Source organism: Myotis daubentonii, chromosome 2 (genome assembly GCF_963259705.1).
Source record: "Myotis daubentonii chromosome 2, mMyoDau2.1, whole genome shotgun sequence".
NCBI classification, from domain to species: Eukaryota; Metazoa; Chordata; class Mammalia; order Chiroptera; family Vespertilionidae; genus Myotis; species Myotis daubentonii.
This window is the reverse complement of record NC_081841.1, coordinates 70914239-70937413: the sequence shown is the minus strand read 5'-3', so window position 1 is coordinate 70937413 and position 23175 is coordinate 70914239. Positions and strand designations below refer to the sequence as shown.

Sequence of the window (23175 nt, the reverse complement as noted above, 5' to 3'; positions counted from 1 at the left end):
GTCTGAGACTTTACTTGGCAGGTGTCAGTCAGGATATGAATTGCACTTTAGGAAGGTTCTCCACCCTAAACTCTCAGTCTCTTCTCATGAGTTCTTGTGGCCATTCAGATGAGTTTTATATTCTCTTTCTTCAAGGTCTCTCACTTCCAGTCATTGTTGTCTCACAGTCAGCAAATGTGAACATTTCCTTCCACGTGCGCTCACATTCCTGAGCCTCTGCTGGTGTGGTGGTTCCTGCTGAAGGACGTGCCCCACCCACGCGAGGAAATCTGCCCCAACAGCTAAGAGCAAACACAACCCCTCTTTGAGAAGCATTTCAACTCCAGGTGGAATGAATGCTCCAGGTCTATGCTCCCATAGACTTAATACCAACCTCTACTGATAATAGCTGCCCTCACCTTGTATTTACTATCTGCCAGGCAGTTCTAAGTGCTCTCAAGTAACAACCCTCATGAGAAACCCTGTGAGAAATGTCGTTTTACAGATGAGGAAACTGAAGCCACAGAGGAGTTAAATTTTTTGCCCAAGGTAGTAGATGGCAGTGCCAGGATTCCAACGAAGAGTGTCTGATCTCGTTCTAGAATGAGACTTAATCACAACACTGCTTTGGTTTACTTGTCTCTCTTTCTTAACTAAATCGTGAACATCAGAGAGCAGAGGCTGTTCCTTGATTCATCTTTGTTTCTTGGGCTTAGTTGAGAACCTGCCTGATAGTAATTACCAAATAAATGTTAGGTATAATTAAAAGAATGAATAAATGTGCACCCTCAGGTCTGACCAGCTTTCCCTGGGAACAGGCAATGGCAGGGTCTCCTGTGAATGAGAGGACAAATGGAAAATCTTGCCTTCTACTTCTTTCCTGTCTAACCCAGGGAAAACATACAGGTCCACATATAACACGGTTACTGCCTCTACTTTTCAGATTATCATTAGGGGTGCAAATAAATAAGTTCACAATAATGTTTTGGAAGGACTGAAAATGAATTTGGTGTGCCCAGTAAAATTATAAGCTAGCCAAGCAGAGGAGACACTTAATGAGACCAGAAACTGCAGAGCCCCTTGCAGTTCCTTACTAAGAGAATTCTTAATAAGGATAGGTCAGGTCTCAAAGGAGGATCCTGCCCCCTAGGGATAACCGTGTTAAGACCTCCCTCCCTCAGTACAAGGTACTTAAGGAGTCCTCAGCATCACCCTGTATATTACAGCTGCAGAATGCATAGAGGAAAATTCAACCAGTGCTCAGACTTGAATGGAAGTCTGTCTAAAACCCTCCTTTCCTCTCCTTTTCTGGCCAACTCCAACTGACCTCCAAGTTTCAGATTAAATGTCACTTCCTAAAGGAAGTCTTCCCTGACCACCAAGACCAGGCAGGTTCTCTTTTGGTGCACTCCCGTTCTCCGTCAGAGCCCTTTCAGAATTTTAATATACTTTAAAATGAGCATCTGCTTAAGGTCTGTCTTCCCTGCAAAGACTGGATTTTGTCCACCTTGTGTACTGCTATATCCTCAGCATCTAGCACAAAGTAGGCAATCAATAAACATTAATGATGTGAATGAATGAATGAATGAATGAATATGCAGGAACATGAAGTTCACACTGTTAAAGATCTCCCCCATGGCCATAGATTGCATTCTTAGTCTCAAGAATCGATCTTTTCTAAACCTTTGGCAGATAACAAGAAAATGAAAACAGGCTTATTTGCAATTTTGAACACTGCTATTACTAAGAACTTTTCAAACAATGATAAAAGAGTTACTGCAGATTCCTCAAAAGAGTAGAAAAACATGAGAAAAGGTAAATCAAATTATTTTAAACAATTTAACAAACAAGATAAAATAGTGGCCTGAAAATCATATTTTCTAGTTTCCTTTGGGATTAATAGTTTCTATATAACCTTGAAACTTAGTGAGCTCCAACCTCACAGAGAGATCCTTTTAAAAAGATCCATGTATTTGAAAGACACATTGAGTCTGACATGAAATGCACACTTTGGTATCTAAGAACCCAGCAAAGGAGATTAGTAGCCAAAAAAGCAATTAAGTTTACAGTAGGGTTACAGATACCGTATCTAGTACAACAGCCTGGAATGGGAAGTAACACAAAGGTCATATCAACAAGAAAAAACGTTAACACTAAACAGATTTTTTTTTTTAAGAAACAAAATCCCATATTCCAAAATCTTTCCTTCTCATCTAATAACTACATGTGTTTAGAAAAAAAAAAAAAAAAAAAGACAGGAGGACGCGGCATGATTGAAGTTGGTAACTGGCACAAAACCCAGTGAACCAGGCTGTGAAATTTAAGCATCTGTGGAGTCAAGTTCCTGATTAGCTTTTGCAGTTTGATCTCAGATCCTACTCCAGTATATCCAGGGTTGGAGAATCCCAAGCTGGCTGTGTCTGTCTGCTTTAGGGAGCAGTGGCTCAGGGTTCAAGGAAACACATCCAACTACCCCAACAACTTAAACATAACAAATGAAATGCAGAGCTTCTGGAAAAACCAACAGTGTTCAAAAACTAGGCAATAATCGTTACCTTTTCACAGGAAGGTAAAGGTGTCCCCACAAAAGAACGGGGCTGCATGACACAGACACCAATTATAAACCTCCCTTTGGTAATCCTGTTTAGTTACATAGCTTTGTGGGTCTCAGAATTTACAATGGTTGGTGCAGCCCATGAAACTATCTTTAACTGGAGTTCCTCTTCTGTGTCAGTATCCTATTTTGAACTAACAATGCTCTCAGATGAGCCGAAAAGATGTATTTAACTCCCACCATTACAATTTCTGATCCTCTTTACTTTAGCTCTTTTGAAATAACATGAAAGCTTTGGCTTGCTAATTACTTTTATCCAGCCCATAGAAAAATTAGTTTATCTTCCTGATCAAAGCAAATTAGGCAGATCATGGCTGATTAGAATGCAACAGTAAAATCGCCATACTTTCTTTTCCATCCCCTTTCTCTCAGAAATAGGGCCTGTGTCAAATATGTAGGTATTTCCCACGGCCAGGCCGGACTCTGTTTCCAACAGGGACTGTGGCTTGGACAATGGTTCTTACACAGACACTAAAGTTCTTTAGTTCAGTCATTGTGTTCAAAAAGAACTAGTAACCCCTTAGCTAGCATTTGATGAAACATCTAGATTTACATATTTCCTTAATTGCATTTTTGAATGTGGGTGAGATTTATCTGACCAGAGTTAAATGCCTCCTTTATTCCCCTACCCAAGGCAAAATTCAACTCCACGCTCTTTTAAAAAAAGTGAGGTAGGGGTGTATGGAATCTTACTCAGTTCCAATCTGAACAAATTTTAGGGTTTCAATAAGTGGGCGGGGGGAGTCCCATTACCAAGGACAGGAAAGATATACCTTTACCTTTCAAAGTGGAAATGTCAATTTCTAACGCTTTGGCTTAGTCAGCTCTTTCAAAAGGCTATTTTGATTTAAATAATGAATGCTATTCCTTGTTGCCAAATTCCCCAAGTCACTTGCTCAAATGCTTCAAAATGATTGTCCTTAGTAATTTCTTGCTAAAATTTCTGTTTAGTGACTGTAAAAACTCAAGATTTAGGTTTTATTTTCTTTATATTTACCATAAGTTAACAGTAAATCTTGTATTTAGCTCCATTTAAACCTCCCTCTGCAGCTGCCCATTTGAAAAATAAAATGGTTGCCTTCTTTCACTTCAGTGGACACAATACAAAACATCCATTGAGCGTTCCCTTTATTGCAGCTGCCAATGCCCAGCCGACTTTTAACAAACCAACCAAGCGGAATCACAATGCAGCTGCAACATTTTATGGTATTTCTGTTGGTTCTCTTTTGAGACTGAAGGTGTTAATTAGGAATCAAAGAACACAACCCTGCCAGCTTTCTTTCACAAACCATACTCTGGTCACTGCAGTTTTCAGAAGAAAAATAAATCTAATAAAGGGATAAAAATGTTGTTTGTCACACCAGTAAAGTGTACTTAAGACCCTTTGATCAAAAGCTTTTATGTAGTCTTGTCAGATGGGCTGGAAATATTGTATTTTCCCCTTTTCTCTCCCTTCTTCATGCGGACTTCTCTGAATTCTGAATTTAACTTAAGACTAGAAGAAAAAGCACAAGCATAGTCATATGGAGGATTCTTTATAGGTGATAACTGGTCTCATTGAGTAGAATAATTTTTCTGAGTAGAATAATTTTGCTTCTTAGAAAATTATTTATATTCAACAGACCGTTACATTATAGCTTCACATAAAACTGGTCTTCTTTTAGCATATATACGACATTCTAACCATAGGTTCTCATGCTTGCACTTTACATATGCAGCTGCCAATACTCTATTTAGGGTAATGATTATTAATTACATAAATCTGTGTTTTAGAGGATCCTTTTTTAGATGCACAGAATTGAGTATTTTCATAAGCATAAAATCACATACACACACATAAACATCTATATATAATATTAATTTATCAAATAGTATGTCATTTTTGTATAGTTTTTTTTTATACCTCAAGTATCATGCATTCAAACTTAACAGCGTGAAGTCATTACCTTTAATCTTCAGTCAAAGTTAAAAGCTTAAAGTAAGTTTATGAAGTTAGCACTGCTGGGAATTAGTCAAGCCTGCTAGCTTTCTCAGCACGAGGTTTTGCTGCTAGATGCACAAATCATGCCAAAATCCATTAATCCTGCTAGAGAGAGGCAGAAAGAAGGTCTGCTTGTTGATTTAATGTTAATGAAATGAATGGGCTCCTGAGGCTACCTGCAGAGGCCCTCTAAACTGTTAAACAAATAAAGTCATTTTAAGTAATGCTCACTGCAGGAGAGTAAACAATGCTCCCACATTGGCTGCACAAAATAGTGTGGGTGTGTAGATACCTCCTTTTTTGCTACACCTGCCCTGTTACAATACCGCAAATGTCAAGCAGATAGATTGATAGAACGATAGAATTAGGAGGGACCTCAAAGCATGTGCTCACTGGTTATATACAGATGCAAAAGCTGAGGCAGGGAGGGTATGTGTCTTGCCAGAGAGTCTATGGCTGGTTGGTGGGGTAGCTAGATCTAGCTTAGAGGTTCTCAAAACTTGACTGCACATTGAATTTGCCTTGAGGAGTGAAAACACCATTCAGATGCCTACATTCTTCCCCTAGAGACTTTTGATTCAGTTGGTTTGGTGTGTGATCAAGGCCTTGAGATGGTTAACATTAGGTTCCAGTTGGAGCTAATGTGCAGACAAGTTTGAGAACCATGGATCCAGACTTCTAGCCCACCTCTCCTGTGAACGCTCCCCACCCCCCCGCCCCCCCCCCCCCCCGCCGCCACCATAATGTTAGTTCCTTCCTAGTTCCTAGGAGTGTGCCCATTGCCTTATCATCCTATGGTTAGTGTAGGTAGATGTATGTATTTTGAGGTTGTTTCCAAAATGAGTTTCTTTTCTTCCATATGTAAATGCAGAGATGTGCCTGTGTGTGTGTGTGTGTGTGTGTGTGTGTGTGTGTGTGTAGACCACTTGAAGGACTGAACCCTACCCACTGGGTGAGCCAATCCCACACAGAGACAATAGAGAGTAGCCAGGCTGTGCCACGCTTGACAGTTTGTCCTCTTGCCTCACTCTTTGTCTTGAAGTTCACCTTACCTGTGAGTCCTTCTTGACGCTTTCTAATTCTTTTCTTATTTGCCACTGTCTTCTCTGTGCTGTCACTTTCCTCTTACCCCTTCTCCACCTGAAGAATTGGCTTTGCCCGAGAGAGGACCTTCTGACCTTTATTTGAAACCATTCAACTTTTGCTGCCTCTGGTCCTTCTTGGTTTAGTGGTTATTTAGGCTGCTTAATAAAGCTAGGCTGATAGACAACACTTTTCCAATCTGTGCTGCTGGATAACACATAAGAGGGGGCTCCCTGAGAGTTCTTCGGCCTTTGTTAGGGCTGTAAAATACATCAGCTTCCTACTTTAGTAATTCAGTGGGCACTTGAGAATTCCAGAATCATATTTTCACATGTAGTAAGACACAAAAGTGCTGCGACAGGGGATATTTCCCTTGTCCTTTTCAGACCTGCTCTCTTGATTTCATTGGTGATAGGGAGTACAGCTGGCCTCTGTTATAGAAGGTTGTGGAGGATTTGTGGAGAAGGTGACACAAGGCTCATCCACAGGGTTAAAAGGCTGTCCAGTCCAAGGATCACCCATCCATCTCTCTTCTCTGCTGAGGATCAGTGGGCCTAATTCCCAAGGTCCCTGCTCAAAAACAAGCCCAAGTAGTACTTTGACCCCCTATATAACTTTGAATCCCCTCCCCTCACAGAGTTAAGTTACTGGTACCTATTATTCCCCAGGAAATAATTTTAACCTTGTTATTGTCACTGACTGCAAAGATTCTTTAGGTAATTGTGTTGAACCAACTGCTTCTTCTTCTTTTTAAAAATCACTTTTTATTTTTTCAGCTACAGTCGATATACAATATTACATTAAAGGTGTATACCCAGCGATTAGACATCATAAAACTTATTAAGTGATCATCCTAAAAAAGCTCATAGTATTGATGCTACCATATTCTCTATGCTGTACTTTATACCCCCATGACTACACTGTAACTACTAATTAGTACTTCTAAATCCTTTCCCCCTTTTCACCCATCCACCTCCCATCTGGCAATCATCAAAATATTCTCTGTATCTCTGAGTCTGTTTCTGTTCTGATTGTTTATTTTGAATTTTAGATTCAATTGTTGATAGATACATATTTATTGCCATTTATTGTTTATGTTTTCTTCTTCTCCTTCTCCTTCTCCTTCTCCTTCTCCTTCTCCTTCTCCTTCTCCTTCTCCTTCTCCTTCTCCTTCTCCTTCTCCTTCTCCTTCTCCTTCTCTTTCTCCTTCTTCTACTTTAGCTTTTCCTTGTCTGGGAAGCTTTTTATCTGACCTTCAATTCTAAATCATAGCTTTGCTGGATAAAGTATCTTGGTTGTAGGTTCTTGCTTCTTGACACTCCCTTCTGGTCTGTAAAGTTTCTGCTGAGAAATCAGCTGACAGTCATATGGGTACTCTCTTGTAGGTAACTGCTTTTCTCTCTTTGTCTTTAACCTTTGGCATTTCAATTATGATGTGTCTTAATGTGGGCCTTTTTGGATTCATCTTGTTTGGGACTCTCTGTGCTTCTTAGACTTGTATGTCTATTTTTTTCACCAGGTAAGGGAAGTTTTCTGTTATTATTATTATTGTTATATCCTTACCTGAGATTATTTTTTCATTGATTTTTAGAGAGAGTGGAAGGGAGAGGGAGAGAGAGAGAAATATCAATGTGAGAGAGACACATTGATTGGTTGCCTCCTGCATGTACCCTGACTAGGGCCAGGAATCTGCAACTGAGGTATGTGCCCTTGACCAGAATGGAACCCAGAACCGTTCAGTCCACAGGCTGATGCTCTATCCACTGAGTCAAACCAGCTAAGGCTGTCATTATTTTTTCAAATAGGTTTTTAATTTCTTGCTCCCTCTCTTCTCCTTTTGGCATCTCCATGATGTTAATCTTGGTATGCTTGAAGTTGTCCTAGAGGCTCCTTACACTATCTTCATATTTTTGGATTCCCTTTTCTGTTATGATTTGGTGTTTTTTTCTTCTTTATCTTCCAAATTCTTAGCATCTTCTACTGTTGATCCCCTGTAAATTAGTCTTTATTTCAGTTAGTATATCCTTCATTTCTGACTGGTCCTTTATTATGTTGTTGATGTTCTCATTAAGTTCCTTGAAGTTATCACTAAGTTCCTTGAAATTCTCATTAAGTTAGTTAAGCATCCTTATAATCATTGTTTTGAACTCTGTATCTGGTAGTTTTATTGCTTCCATTTCATTTAGTTCTTTGTCTAGAGATTTCTCTTATTCTTTCATTTGTGACATGCTTCTTTGTCTCTGCATTTTGGCTGCTTCCCAGTGTTTGTTTCTGTGTATTAAGTAGATCTACTATGTCTCCCAGACTTGGTAAAGTGGCCTTGTTGTGTAGGTTTCCTGTAGGGCTCAATGGCTCAGCCTCTCCAGTCATCTGAGCTGGGCACTCCAGGTGTGCCCCTGTGTGAGCTGTGTGCCCTGTCCTACTGTAGTTGAGCTCTAATTGATGTTGGCATCACTGGGAGGGATTGACCCTGGGCCAGTTGGTTGCAAGGATCAGCTGTGACTACAGTGGAAGAGCTGCTGTGCAAGAGCTGACCCTATGGAGCAGGACTTGCTTTAGTGAGGCTTTGGTGCTCACCGAGTCTGCCCCTTGAATGTGTCACTTGTGCAAGTGGTAGGGTTCTAAGTTGGTGTGGTCAAAGCTGACCACTTGGTGCACTAGCTCTGGGGCCTCCCAGGAGGTGCAAAGTTAACCTCTGTCTGTGCTCTGCCAGGGGCCACCCAGCCTGAGCTACAAAGCAATCTGCAGATGGCTACTCCTTATGTTGATTGGAGGTGCCCAGGAGATGCGAAGCTGTGAACCAGGGTGGACTGCTGCTAGTGTTGGGCCTGAGGCCACATATTAAGAGGTATGGAGCATGCTGAGACCAGCTGTTGGCTATTTGAGATATTTTAGGAAAGTCTGAAGCATGAATCAAGAGAGGTCAATTGTATGGAAAAGCCACTGGGGATGGCTTGGATGAGCCTGCAAGTAGGTAGGGGCAGGACCTCAGGACAGGGAAAAAAGTGTGAGCTAGGTTGATGGAGAGTCAGTATGGCTACTGACTATTGGCTCTGTGGCGGGGAGGACTCAGCAAAGGAACACTGGCCTCTGCCAGCCCTTCTCTTTGGGAGAAAGCTGCCCCTCTAGCTCTTGCTCTGATTCCAGACAAGTTAGTTCATCCCCGAATGTCCCAGGTTCCTTTTAAGCTGCTGCCCCAGAGCTGGAGCTCAGAGGGAGTGAGTCTGAGTAATTCTGTGTGTGGGCCCTTTAAGAGGAACTGCCTAGGACTCCCACAGCCTCTGTGTAACTCAGCCACAATCCCTGCTGGTTTTTACAGCCCAAAGTTATGGGGACCTCTCTTCCCAGCACTGGAACTCTGGGCTTGGGGCCTGGTGTGGGGCAGGGACCCCTTACTCCTCAGGGAAACCTCCACAGTCAAGATAGCCCTCCTGATTTTAAACCACCACATGTGGGTGTAGGACCAGCTGGTTCTGCAATTCTGCCCCCTGTCTCTGCTCCTCCTACCAGTCTCCATGTGCTTCTTATTTATTTCTCTAACTTACATTCAACTAGATTTCAGGTGGTTCTGAGTGATGGTTGTTTTGTATTTTTGTTGTAAATTTTGATGTGGCTGTGGGAGGCTATGTCGCCATCTTGAACTTCCCAACTGCTTCTTTATCAAGGACAGCTAAAAGAAATTCCTCATGAAAATTCAACTCTTTTTATTGTATTTTCAGGTAGACATAGGCTTATTCTTTAAATCAATTTTTTCCTTTAGAGTAGAATTATTTATTTTTTTAGTTAATATAAAAAAATAACCAAATACATATTTTTTTGTGTTAAAAATTCTTTTTTTTCCTGAATGTCTTTGCCTCTGAGAAAAGGTTGAAATTCCAATATCTTCTCAATCCCTCTAAATACATCATTTCTCTCTTGCTGCTATATGTAGCAAGTCAACTGCTGAGATTGGAGCTTCTAAGAACCCAAGAAGTTACCAGACTGAATATTTCCTCTATACTCAGGAAAAATAATAGACATTGGTGGGATGAAAAATGGAAGAATAAAAACAATTTAAATCCAGGACCATAAATTGTGGGCTATTCATTAAATCGTGTCTGAGGAATGGACTCCTAACCCTGGGCCACCTACCCACAATCTGTGACAAAGCATTCACTCAGTAGTCAGCCACCCTGGAGGTCGGTGCAGTGTCTACATGACATTATATACCCAGATGAAAATCTAAAACTTCTTTCAATACACAGAATCTTCTATCTATTTGATCCAAGGATCAGAGATGAAAGAATATTTTTACTTAAACAGATGCTTGGTGATGCCCTACTCATTTGAATTTGCCATTTGCTTCCCCTATTCTTTTATCAAGTAGGCATCTCTCTGCTGTTCCCTAAGTTGTTTTTAATGTTTAAAAATCTTGTTTCATGAAAACTATGTTTACACTTATAAAATTTCAGGAAAGTTAATTTAAGCATTTTGGGAAATAACAATAAAAGCCAACACTGTGTATTTGAAAAGTGTGGGTTTAGTGTTAAAGCAACTGTAACATAGTCACCAAAACCACAATAGCACCGAACAGTTTTTGCTCCACATATGCGGCCCTGTGCAAAGTGTTTTATGTACATTATCCTACCCATCAGCACAACAACCCAGTGAGGTCGGTGTCGTTATTGCTATTTTACAGATGAGAAAACAAAGGCACACAGTAACTGCCAAGATCTCTCAAGATCTTCGTGATCATTGTCAAGAAGTCTTCTTATCCCCAAAGTGGGGATAGTGATAACTATTGTACTGTTTGTTATAAAGGTCAAATGAGAAACTGACTAAAAGCACTATTAGAATTGTTTTTTTTTTTGTCATGTGAGATTACAAACAATGCAGTCTGCCAAATTTAGACAGAAGGACCTCTTTATCACCACATTATAAGATTATATAAACAATTATATTAGCTCATCTACTCTGTTACACATTTGGTGGCCAGAAAAAAGGCACCTTCTATCTTAGGACTAAGTATGAGTTTTACACAGAGTTTAGGGAAACATAAGAGTGCCTCCTAGAGAGAGTAAATGGTGCTGATTCTCCCTCAAATGTGCCTTGACCATATCCTCTTTTGAAGTTTTGTACACATGTATGGGCACAGATCATTTTAAAATGTAGATTTTGCTATTATTCAGGTATGGTATGACCAATAGATCAGGAGGAAACTGCTACTGAAAAGATAGTTTGTTACTCACAGTTCTCTAGAGTAGGGGACACATCAGTTTGCAGGGCCACATGGGGTCAGGAGTCAGAAGGAATGGGAGAAACTCAGGGGCAAGAGCCTTTATTGTGGTCTCCATGGGAAGAAATGGACAGGGTAAGCAGGCTTAGAATCAGCTAGCTTGAATCATAGCGGGCTGTGGGGTGTAAGGGCTGTCTCAAGTTGTCTGATACCTGGTCCCGGGGTGATTAGAACAGGGAATGTTGACCCAGAGGGTAAGAGCCCTGCAAGAGCCTGATAAAGAAAGTGCGTGGCAGTGTAGACTTTGGCTGGTTGGTTTGCATATGAAAGGTGTGCTTGAGAGGAGTCCTTGCTATCTCTAGGAATTAGCTAACCCCGGGAGGGGCAGTCTCCCCTAGGTCAGCAAGGTCCCAAGGCAGCAAAGCATCATAAAATACAATGAAAGACCTGATTAATACACAAGGAGTTTGTGTTCTAAATCCAAGGGAGACTCCTTCCTTCTTTGGCCCAAGAAAATTGATCATTCAAGGGATATATTATAGTCCAGTAGTAGAAACAGAGTAAATTAAGTATGATCATCAAGTGTGAATGCTGTGACAAGTGAGTTCAGCATGGTATGGGCGCAGTGAAGGCAGTTTTCTAAAATGGTGAGACACAGAAAGCGTTCTGTGATGTTTGAGTTGAATACAGAAAGACTCATAGAAGTCAGCAAAATGAAAAAGAGGAAAAGCATTTCAGGCAGAGACTAACACATGTGACTACGTGGAGGCACGAAACACGGAAATTGCAGGAGGTAGTTGGGTATGGCTGGAGAAGGGAGAGCCTGGGGAGCTAAGAAGGGGGAAACGGCAGCAAAGTTTGCAACTGGGGATGAGGCAAGAGAAGTTGGCTTTGTGGGTTAAACTGAGGAGGTAAATTGTATTATGAAAGCCATAGGAAACCACTAAGGGATTGACTATATAAGAGAGACATGACCAAAGTTGCATCTTGGACAAACTAGTGGGGTGGTAGGGAGTGTGTGTGTGTGTGTTGGGGGTCTATGCCAACTGAGACAGAAGACTCACAGTTACACAGCAGAAAAGTGAAATTGTCTGAACTTATGCAATCTCAGTGCCAGAAGAGAAAGGGGACAGATACAAGAGACATTTATGAGACCTAAATTTAGTCAAATTAACATCACAATATTTACATTACATTAAGGGCATGCTAACCTAATATGAATAAAAATTTGGGAAATAATTTCTCCCTCTAAGTTTGATTGTTCCTTTCTGCTCTATAGAATTTTAGGCAATTCCAAGTGCCCTTTATCTGTGTCTACAACTGGTCAAAAACGGTGACAAGGTTAACATTCAGACACAGACTTAGATATAAGCATATATAACATGTGAAAGCAACAGGATGTTTGGAAACATCTAGAAAAGTAACAGAGTTTTAGAATTCATTTGAGTATCTGGCATTGGAGCAAAAAGTTGATAGGAAGGAGCTCTTGACTGGGGTTTTTAGGACACTTCGGTTCCAATTTCATTTTTGCCAGCTATGTGATTTTGAGAATGTCATTAACCTCTTAAGAATATGATTTTCATCATCTATGAAAGAAGATGCTGGATTAGGTGACTTCCAAGGTCTTTTCCATTCCAAGTCCCATGCATGGGTAGACAGTGCATTTGACCCATCAAAAGCCTCTGCAATACCTTTAAGTGATTTTAATTCTGTTTATTTGGGCAATTAGGACAATGCTCTAGCAATGATGATTAAATTTCAGTCTTGCACTGTGTAATGTGAATTTAGGCATACAGTTTAGTCATTCTGATTTGTGGATAAAAGATTATCCTTTGAGTCCTTTACAGTAGAACTTACTTCAAATGTAGTTAGCTATGACCTCAAGCTCTGAATTTTTTTTTATAATTAATATAAATCTACCAAAATTAGCTTTTCCTTCTCAATATATTATGAACTATATTCTGAGGAGTATCTACAGCTAAGGTAAAGGAGCTTCAAATTACTATATAATAGTCATTTGGGACCCGTCCATATTCACCCAACACTTCTCACAATTATAAGAGCCTGGGAAGTAAACTTTAATCTGGAAGGCCAGCAGCTGGAAGGTGGAAGGTGGAAACTTGCTGTCTGTTAATCATGCTGCTAAAACTTTTGAGATCTTCAACTGAGATATGCTTACACCCTGGGAGAATCTGGTTTAACTAGGATTTCCTTTTGCTACCCGAGCTTGAAGACTCAATGAGAAAAGATCTTGAACTTCCTCCTGTACTCTGGTGCCCTGAGCCCCAGAGAACAACAGCTGCTAGGGAGCGGGGGCTGCGGTGAGTTAAGGTCTCCCACCACAAGGACAGTGATGTGGCTTCCCAGAGCTAAAATCAAAGACCCCAATTTCGGTGCACTTAGAGTTGATACTTTAATCCCAAAGATTCTTCTTTCTAAACTTACCTTCATCTTGTAGTTTGAAGCCCTGGGGAGAAAGTGTCTTAGATAAGAAAAATGCATCCTCCCAGTTCTCCTCTGATGCTATCTAGAATCCGGGGATGAAGAAGGATTAAGAGGGAAAAGGAGAAGTGAGCCATCTGGGACTAGGTGCCCAGTGGAGATCTCAGCCTCTCAGTTCTGCCTGCACTGTTCCTTGGGTAGCAGATCCCCTTGGTTTGCTTTATCACCTCTCTTGCCATTCTTTTTTTGGGGGGTGGGGTAGAGGGGGTGATGATTAGGTTTTACTATTGGGCAGCTGGCACTCTAACAATGATAGAGTAGAGCTATTGCCAAATGCAGGCATGTCTGCTAACGGTCCCGTCAAAACAGAAAGGATGAAGAAAGAATAAAGAGGAAGACTTCTTACCTCAGTCTTTACTAGAAGACTCCAAACTCATTCTATAGATTCATTGTGAAATAAATGATTATGGCAGAAGTCTCAATATAAGTACAAAATAGATGATCAAGGAATGTAACTCCTTCCATGGGAACTTTTATTTTATTTTTTATAACTAAATAATCCTCACTGCATATGCAAAAAGTGAAAGCTTATTTTTATGCTGGTAGATTTAAAGACCATTGATTATGTAATAGAGTTTCTTCAAGTGCCTCATAAGAAAATTTATAACCTAAGAACTTCAAGTGCCATGTGGTGCTTTGTGTGTTGGACCAATAAACTCATTAAAATAACACTGGGTAAACCCAAACACAACACAATGAAAGTCTAACACAGCCCACATTAACCAACCCAGTTTAAAATATCTTTGTTATGTGCTAAGGTTAAAAATTCAGCAAATTCTTTATATTTTTTCCACTTGAGATCATGTGTGGTTTTCTACTTTCTTGAGAGCTACACTTTTGTGGCTTTTTGATCAAAGGAAGGTTATTTTTGCAAATAGATATCTTTTGTAGAAGTTCCTGTTCTACGTAATCAAAGTTTCAAGAAAAAAAAAGTACAAAAATATTTACTAATTTTTTAGTAAAACTCAAAAATTCTTAGGTTCTTAGTGTAGACTTTGGGAAGGAAGGTATGCATGTAAGGTTAGCCATCAGTTGTGTGTGTGTGTGTGTGTGTGTGTGTGTGTATTAGTGAGGGAGTGAGAAAAAGAGGTAGAAAGAGGAAATAAAGGAATTTGGCTGCAAAATTGAGTAACAGTTTAAAACATTTGGCTTCCAGTTGTGAAAGATGAGCAATGCCGGGGGAAAAGGCTAGGCTAACAAGGGACCACTTGAGGAAGCCTTAATCTCAGCTGGCAGGCGGGCGGGGAAGGTCAGCTCGGTGCACGCGTTCTCAGCTGGAGTTGGGCTCCCTTTGCCAGGACAATTGTCTTCTGCATTTCAGCTTCTGAACTGACTGAAGGTGCCTTCACACAGCCAGCTCAGTCTCGCTCCTCAAAAGGGTTGGCTCTCCACTGTCAAGCCATGTCAATGTTATATATCATTTCCACCGAGCAAGTAGCACAAAGGAAATAGCTTCCTATTGGGGTGTCAGGGTGTGTGTTAGTGTGTGCATGAATTCGCTTTCTTCCCCCTTGACCACCAGTCCTTCTTAGAAGATGAAACAAAACTCCTTCTGAAGGCAAGAAGGATAAAATGAATATGAAAATAATGTGCATGCATTAAAAAGTGAGACACTTGAAAATTAAGGATTGCTGAACAATTTTAAATTATTATTGATAACAATAGAAAACAAGATTTAAGGGCATTGTGTTAAGAAATTTTAGAGATTATATTTCAATGATTCATAAATTTTCTAAACATTACTACTTACTTGATGAGGGGCTATTTATATTGAATATAATTTGTAATTAATTAGCCACCTATTTGTTTTTCATGGTAACTTTGTAATATAATAAATATTTAGCACATGTTAGGTTTATTTCAGTAAATGAATTGAAGGACTGAAAAAATTAAATGAATAGTTAAGAAAAGTTTCTTCTCTATCACTACCATAATCAATAAACTATGCATAAAGGTGAATACAAACTCAAATAACATTGGCCTGTTCAGAAAGTTCATGTCTCTCTGAATGGAGAAATAATTCCAAAGAATGCAACTACTTCACTTGACACATGGACCTGACCAAAGAAAAAAAGTTAGTTTTATTCTTTACTTGGAAGTTATCAGTCAATTGATCACTCTTCATAATACCAGGGCTACCACAATTTATCTTTGGCTTGGAGACAAGAAAAAGTGAAAAGGTATTTACTAAATTTAAAATCTTGGCCTTAAGCTATATAATATAATTCTCCTTTTATTGAAAATTAAAAACCACATTTCCCAGAGCTTCATAAATTGTGTTCCTGAAAGGAAAAATGTGCTGAAATATTTCAGCACCAATTACATTTACTTTGAGGCATAACCATAAATTAGAAGGCTGGTTTTCTTATGTTTCTGGTAAGCTGGTCCTGAAGATAACTTCAAAGAAGTTAAAAAATATTTTGAGCAATGGAAATATCCTTGGGATATCCAAGTTAGGGATGAAAATAGTACCTGTATTATAAGGTTGTTGTGGGATATATGATCCAGTAAATGACTTAGCATAATGCCTGAAACTCAAGAAGAACAATATAAATGTCAGCTCTTATTATTATTGTGATTAAACTAATAAGGTACTTTAGATATGTAAATTCTGGTGTATTTGTTAAAATAAACAACTCATTGCATCATTTAAGCTGAACACAATTTAATTGTAGTTCAAATGGCGCTGGGCCATAATTGTGGGACCCCAGTAGCCTTGAGTTGTTCTGTTACTTTGCAGATAAGTAGTCCTTTATTTTTCTCTGACCTCTTTTAGCCACTGGTATTTCAGCAGCCAGTTCAGCCAATTCTATTCAGTTCGGCATTACAAATATTTATTAAATATCCCTTAAATGTCAGACACTGATGTGGGCACTGGGATAGAAAGTGGAAATTTCCTCCTGCAGAAGAGCTCACAGTCTAGGGAGGAGGATAAACCCTGAAGGAAAGAGAGAGAGCCCATCATCACAGCCTGGAGCATTATTCCATCTGACTTTAAGGAAGATGATTTTGTGGACATGGGTTGGCTCCTTCACATGCTCTCAAAGTAAATTTCAGCTTCTCCAACCCCAGATTTAAGCACTGAGAAAGAATAGGTAATAGATGAGGGCATGACGATGGACTCCTGCTTACAGAGCCTTTTTTAAATTAGTAATGCTAACACCCTACTAACAGTCTTCTAGCATTATCACAAGGTAACTTGAAAGCAAATGACTAATGTTCTACCTGCCAGTTTCAAATAAGGCATATCCATTGGGCTCAATGTAACAAAACAAAACAAAAATTTATCTGGGGGAGGTAGGAGAAAATGCCAGGGATTTCAAGAATGGGCCTGCTTCCTACCATGTAACCTATTGGAGAACAAAACTAATTTTGAATTATGAACATTTCTATGAAATATTCTGTTTTATAGCCTGTGAAATGTTTCCTTTTCCCATAGATAATGAATTCCACCGGTGAAATTGAGCATGTGGTTGTTATCTATAATAACTGAATAAAAATGTGGATTAAAGCTGACAGATCTGGGAATAAGAGTTCTAGTTGGTTTGAATTCATAAGCAGATTTAACAAATAAAATTTTACTAAAGTACAGCAAAAATAGCAACAGGACTAGATAATCAGCTTTCTTTCTTTGGTAGGTAATATATCAGTTGTGGCTCTAATGATATCTCTTTCTACTACAAGGTTCTATAAAGAAAAACATTACAACAGGAGTGAGGAGATTGAGTCTCAAAGAAAGGAATTTGCCTTCTCAAGAAAAATTCAATTTACCAGAAATAACCATTTGTGGGGTGTTTACAAGTAAAAGTACCATTTAGCATTATTCTAAACTTATATAAATAACCAAACCAAACCAAAAAAAATTTCAAAAAATTGCTCAATAGAGTTCACTATTGTTTTTTCTTTCCTTTTTAAAAAATTGATGAGAGAGAAAGAGAGAGAGAGAGAGAGAGAGAGAGAGAGAGAGAGAGAGAGAGAGAGAGAGAGAAATAGATATAAGAGAGAAATATTGATAGGCTGTCTCCCATACACTCTCTGACCAGGGATCAAACCCAAGACCTAAGTATATGTGTTGACCAGGCTGGAATCAAATCCACAAGCTTCTGGTGTACAGGAGGATGCTCCAACTAACTGAGCCACCTGGCCAGGGTCATTGCTGTTTTTCATTTCTATCTATGGCATATGATCTGGATTAATGGGAAACATACTTAAACTTATGGCTAAAATGACTTAAATGTATGAGTTTAATAGAAGAAATATAAACATGTTTTTATTAAAGTAGGTAGATATTAGGTATCAGTTATAAAAGCATAAACATTCTGCAATGTCTTTAATTTTTAAATGATAGGTTTATTGGGTTAATTGCTTATTTGCTTATCACTCCTATGCTTTTGACAGCTATATGTTTTATTTTTTAAAATATATTTTTATTGATTTCAGAGAGGAAGGGAGAGGGAGAGAAACATTAATGATGAGAGAGAATCATTGATGAGCTGCCTTCTTCATGCCCCCACTGGGGATAGAGCATGCAACCCGGGCATGTGCCCTGACTGGGAATTGAATTGTGACCTCCTGGTTCATAGGTTGATGCTCAACCGCTGAACCACACCAGCCAGGTGACAGCTATCTGTCATAGAAATAAAAAACAATCAAATAATTCTAATTAATAAAACTTAACCATGACAAATCACAGACCGGTTTCGTGTTTCTGAACTCCTTTAAATACAGCGGGAATGGTTCCATTATTTAAAAAATAGCTTTATTTAAGCTACAAAGGTTATTTTTTATCCCAATCTTCTTTTTATTAATTAAAATTTTTAAATTAAATTAAATTTTTTTCTTTTTTTTATTCCAATCTTCTAACTCATTTGTGATGGCTACCTGTTGTTGCTTACCAGAACTCTTTTACTTTGAAGACAATGAATAAGAAGGAAAAAGATTGAAGATCATGTTTAACTGTATCTAAAAATTCATTCTTGTCACACAAACTCTGTCATGTATATGATGAACATATTCAATAAAATATTTATTTTAAATCTACACTAAAAATTGTTTGACTCAGAGCCACTACTTTAATTGCCTCCATAATGATAACTCAATAATAATAATAATAATAATAATAATAATAAAGACCTTGAGAATTCCGGAGTAAAAGAAAGAACTTGATTAAAATGCAGAAAAGTCACTGGGATCATTATATTTTAAATTAATTTTAAAAGTAGGTTGTAGAGCAAACTATAATTTTGGAATTGATGTAAATTTTAAGACTGCTATAACAGTTAAGGCTTTTGTAATCATTACTAAAGGACAAACATCTTCCTTTATTAATATACATTTCTTTCTTGAAGGGAGGCAAATATATAGAAAACCATTCTAAAGATTAAAAAATGTTTTTAAATATTGAAACTGCATTTTAAATACTTAAAACACATGTATGACACCAGGGCTGTCCTTAATTTTACTAACAGGTTTTTGATAGGTTCTTATTAATACCAATTTTACTAATTACATGTAAAATTAAATTTTGTTCCAAAGCTACATATGGAAAAGTAACCAAACTACATACATTAAATTAAAAACAAATTCTTCTTTGGTTCCTTTGGTTCATGTGACATAAATTTGCTTGTGGATGAAATGTTCATGTCCTTCAGCAACAGCAAGAAAAAACTCTGTTTTCATTTAAAGATAAAATGGCTGTTGTAGATCAAGAAAAGTATATTTGCTATATTAGGATGTTCATTAGAATTTAGTTTTCTACTTGGATGCCACATTAACTGTATGAAAGACATATCAAAGTAGCATAGAGGAGCTTATTTTCAAGAGCTTATTTGAATGTATTTTCAAAATGTTCACATTTTGTACATTAAGACAACTCACCTATAATGAGATTATAAGCTAGAACTACTTTATTTCTGATAAATCATGACTGGTAAATTGAGATGCATTTAACATTGTCAACAATTATTGTTTACTTTAATGTCTCAACCTTGGTGGTTTTCTTACTTTCTGCTGAGTCAGCTTTATTAGCCCCTTTTATAAAATCAGAGCCCATAGCCACCGAGGAGAGAGAGAGAGAGGAGAGAGAGAGAGAGAGAGAGAGAGAGAGAGAGAGAGAGAGAGAAGAGAGAGTTAGTTTCCACCATGTTCTGTGGTCCAACTACAGATCTACTGTGCAATGCAGTTCAGAAAGAGAAGAGAGTTACTATTAATGTTGGCTGAAGATTTAGCTTTTCTGGGGAAGAAAGAAAGGCTATAAAAATGCACTTAAAGAGCTCTAGCGTCTTATGAAGAGAGTTAGGAAACTTTCTTCACCTAAGAGTCTGACTAGTCAGCTCTCAGATTGTGGTAAAATCTATTTGCCAAATGTGTGCAGCTGGAACTTGCCATCATTAATCTGTTTGAAGAAAATGAAATGCTTGTTCTTTTGTGGGGAAGGGAGGAAGATTAAGAGATAACATTTTGACTCAAATAAATGGTGATAACCTACTACAAACAAAAAAAGACAGTAAAGTCTGGCCTTTTACCCAGGAGTCTTTACACACTGCAACTTTCTCATCAAAGCTTAATTACCGCCAGGCCCCAGTGGCATGGGGCTGTAACTTACTGTTTCCTTTCAAATCAAAGACAGTTATTTCTTTAAACAAGAAAAACAGTAAGATACATGCTTGTTTATTTGAATATGAGTAAATAAAAATTCTTTTAGGTTATGAGTGCATAAGGGAAGGTAGAAATGTTTAGGTAATTCTAGGTGTAACCAAAAGAGGGCGCCATTTACCCTGAATGTCTGCACAGATTTCCCATGGTTGTAAAAAACAAAAATACCAAAACCCCCCAAACCTTCTTCTACCCACGAGGGAAGGGCATTCCATAGGCCTTGGCATTTTGTTTTCTATAGGAGAGCAAATTCTGAAATCGAGTATTAAGAAGAAAATCAGTTTGGTTATTTACTTCAGGACTGATTTCTACATTGTGCACGCATGGTCCCTGAAATGTTAACCATTAGAAGCAAGTATTTAACATTCACCATAACACTTTCACAGACACTCCGAGTTTAAGAACATTTCCCCTTAGGCCAAGCTACAGGCTGTCATCACAAAGTGTGAGAAGATGACAATTTCCTAACGGTGTCTTAACTCTATGAGGGGTTGTCTGTAACGATAGGTGGTGAACTCCCGAGCACGTGGAGGATGCACTGAAATGCATCTGCAGTATGTGGGAAACGATCTGAGGCAACACTTCATGCCAAATTTTAGCAACAGAAGCCTAACAAATGTTCCTTCTTTCAAGCGGGAAGAAAGCATCCTGACACTATTCATGATTTTATTTTCTGTATTCTTAAACATGTTTTACATGAGTGTATGGTTTCAATAGCTAAGCGTTTTGGGGGGGGGGGGAGGGATTGCACACTTCTCTTGCCGATAGTCAATTTCTTCGGGGTGAGGGCAAAGAATAGTCCTGTGCTCCAACATGAAATTGCTGCTTCGCTCTCAGAAATCCACTATGCAGAGAACACATGATTCTTGAAACGCGGAGTTCCGCAGTTAAAGCAGAGAGATTGGGGATGAGCATTTCACTCTGTAGCACAGACAGCTGTTTGGGGGCGGAAATGTGAATTCTCAGAGAATGGTCACTTAGGGGAGATTTCTATCATTGTGAAAACATCTCTGCCACAGGCAATGAGCGCCATTGAAGGGAAGCCTGGTGGGGACATAGGTAATTGTATAACCCTTTTGGGTAAAGAAGTTAAAACCGTTTTCTGGCAGATGAGGAGGGGATCGCCATCTACTAATACCAAAATCTAGCAGGATGGTCCATTTCTTTAAATGCAAATTAAACAAGTAAAAAAAAATTATTTTTCTTCCCTCCAGAAAACAGTCTGTCTCCAGAAAAAGAATCACTATTTCGTGGAAGGCGTTGTGCAAGCCTTTTCATGCTTCTTCCCTCCAGAAAACAACTAAAATGAGGAAAGAATGAGTTCACAAACATCCCAACTAGCTCCTGCCAAGGTACACGAGAGAAGCTGAAACTAACATTGCGTGGGCTTGGGGTGGGCTCCAATCAAAGCCTCAATGTGTCACCTTGTCGTCAGCAGAGTAGCCTCGACCCCTGTCTCTCAGCCCCAAGGCACCGAGCCCCAGCGTCTCCTTAGGGGGAGGGAGAGCGGTGGCCTTGGTCTCTCCGGATCCGCCCCAACCACCCAACCACCTGTTACCCTCCGGGCCTGGGTTTTCCAGAGACGAGATTATGAAATGTACCGCTGCCTCATCTCCGCGGAATGGGCTTCAGGGGTTGTGTTTGGGGACAGAAGGGGTGTGAGGATCTACAAGGGACGGCGGAGAATTCCAGGTCTCCTCTCGCGTGTCCGCGCCGCTGTTTACCCGCCCCGCCGCCTTCAGCCCACTTCCCTTCCCCTCCCGGGAGGAGGAGATGGTTAAAGATTACACCGTGGCGGCCGGCACTTCAAAGGGCGGCTCGGGCAGCCAAAGGTAAAGATAACGTTCTGGCAGCTCTAATCGGGTCTGTGGTTGCCACATTTTAATCACTTCATAAAAAAAAAAAAGGATAAAAGAAAGTAAGAAAAATGTTACATTACGCGACCGTGCAAGGGATGCAGAGTAAGTTCCTTCAGAGCTGGGCTAGCTGGCGGTTTCCTTTGGGGGAACTTTTTGCAGCCCATCTCTCCGCGGAGCGTGACTAAACACGGAGGGGAAGGGAGGGAAGGAGAGGCTGGGGCACGGACCCACCCGGCAGCCCGCCCTTGGGTTCCAGGCTCAGCGGCACAAATGCCCACACTGCCGGCAAATGCCTACACTCGGAGCAGTTCGCTCTGCCACTTCCCTGGGGCTGGACCGGGAGGCTGCGGCGCACCAGCGCGTTCCCGGGATTGCGCCCGAGCCGCTTCTCCGGGGGCCCAGAAAGTGCGGTCGTACTCCGGGCGGAGACACGTGCGTTTCCCCGGGGCCCCAGACGCCGTGGAGCCCCCCGCCTGGTTTTCAGGTAGCCTCCCGTCCCCTCATGTCCCCCCATCTCGGAGTGCAGTGGGGGCGCACTTACAGGTAGGAGGTGAAGACGCTGAGGTTGGCGGGCAGCTCCGAGAGCCCCAGGTCCGAGCAGTCCACCCTGAGCAGCATCCTGCCGTCGGGCTCGCACTGACAGTGCGCGGGGCACCCCCGCAGCAGCGCGCCGGGTCTGGGCGAGCCACTCCCGGCCGCCAGCTGCAGCAGGACCGGCAAGGTCAGGAGCGCGCGGACCGAGGAGGTGTCCATGGTGCCCGGGCAAGAGGGTCGCGAGCGGGACGCGGTCGCCGGGCAGCGTCTGGGTGGCTGCGGGTCGGGGCGCGCGGGACGCGGGTCCGCGGGCGTCTGCGGCTCAGCCGGCGCGCTCCTAACCCCCGGGGGGCGCGGAGGAGAAGCGCCGCGGGGCCGGCCCGTGCCCGCTGCAGCCACGCGGACCTCCGGAGCGGCCCTGGCTGCCGCCGCTGTGGGGACGGGGAGCGGTGCTGCTGCCGGCGGCCTGCTCGGTGTGGAGCAGCATCTCCGCTCGCACGCTCGTTTTTTAAAGCGCTCCAGCCCGAATTGCGCGCCCAGTGACGTCAGCGCAGCCCGGCTTCCCAGGCACCCCCCGCCCGGCCCCGCTTTCCCTCCTCCGGCTCCCTCCCTCCTCTCCCGAGCCTGGGGCCGGAGGCAGCTGGCGGCGCGCGGAGCAGGCGGTTCTCTGCGCTCCGACTTTGCCTCCGGGGGGCGGACTCCCGCGGGTAGCATGGGGTGAGACGCAGGGGGCTCCCACCCTTCTTTCTTCTCG

General features: G+C 40.9%; 1 protein-coding gene across 1 annotated transcript in view; it reads right to left on the bottom strand.

Moving 5' to 3' along the window:
* Positions 1 to 22942, bottom strand: part of LGR5 (leucine rich repeat containing G protein-coupled receptor 5) — a 144379-nt gene extending 121437 nt beyond the window's left edge. The window contains exon 1 of the mRNA XM_059683647.1: positions 22429 to 22942. Coding sequence (XP_059539630.1) covers positions 22429 to 22640 — 212 coding nt within the window. The 5' untranslated portion in view covers positions 22641 to 22942. The remainder of the gene's footprint in view (positions 1 to 22428) is intronic.
* Between the last annotated feature and the right edge of the window lie 233 nt (positions 22943 to 23175).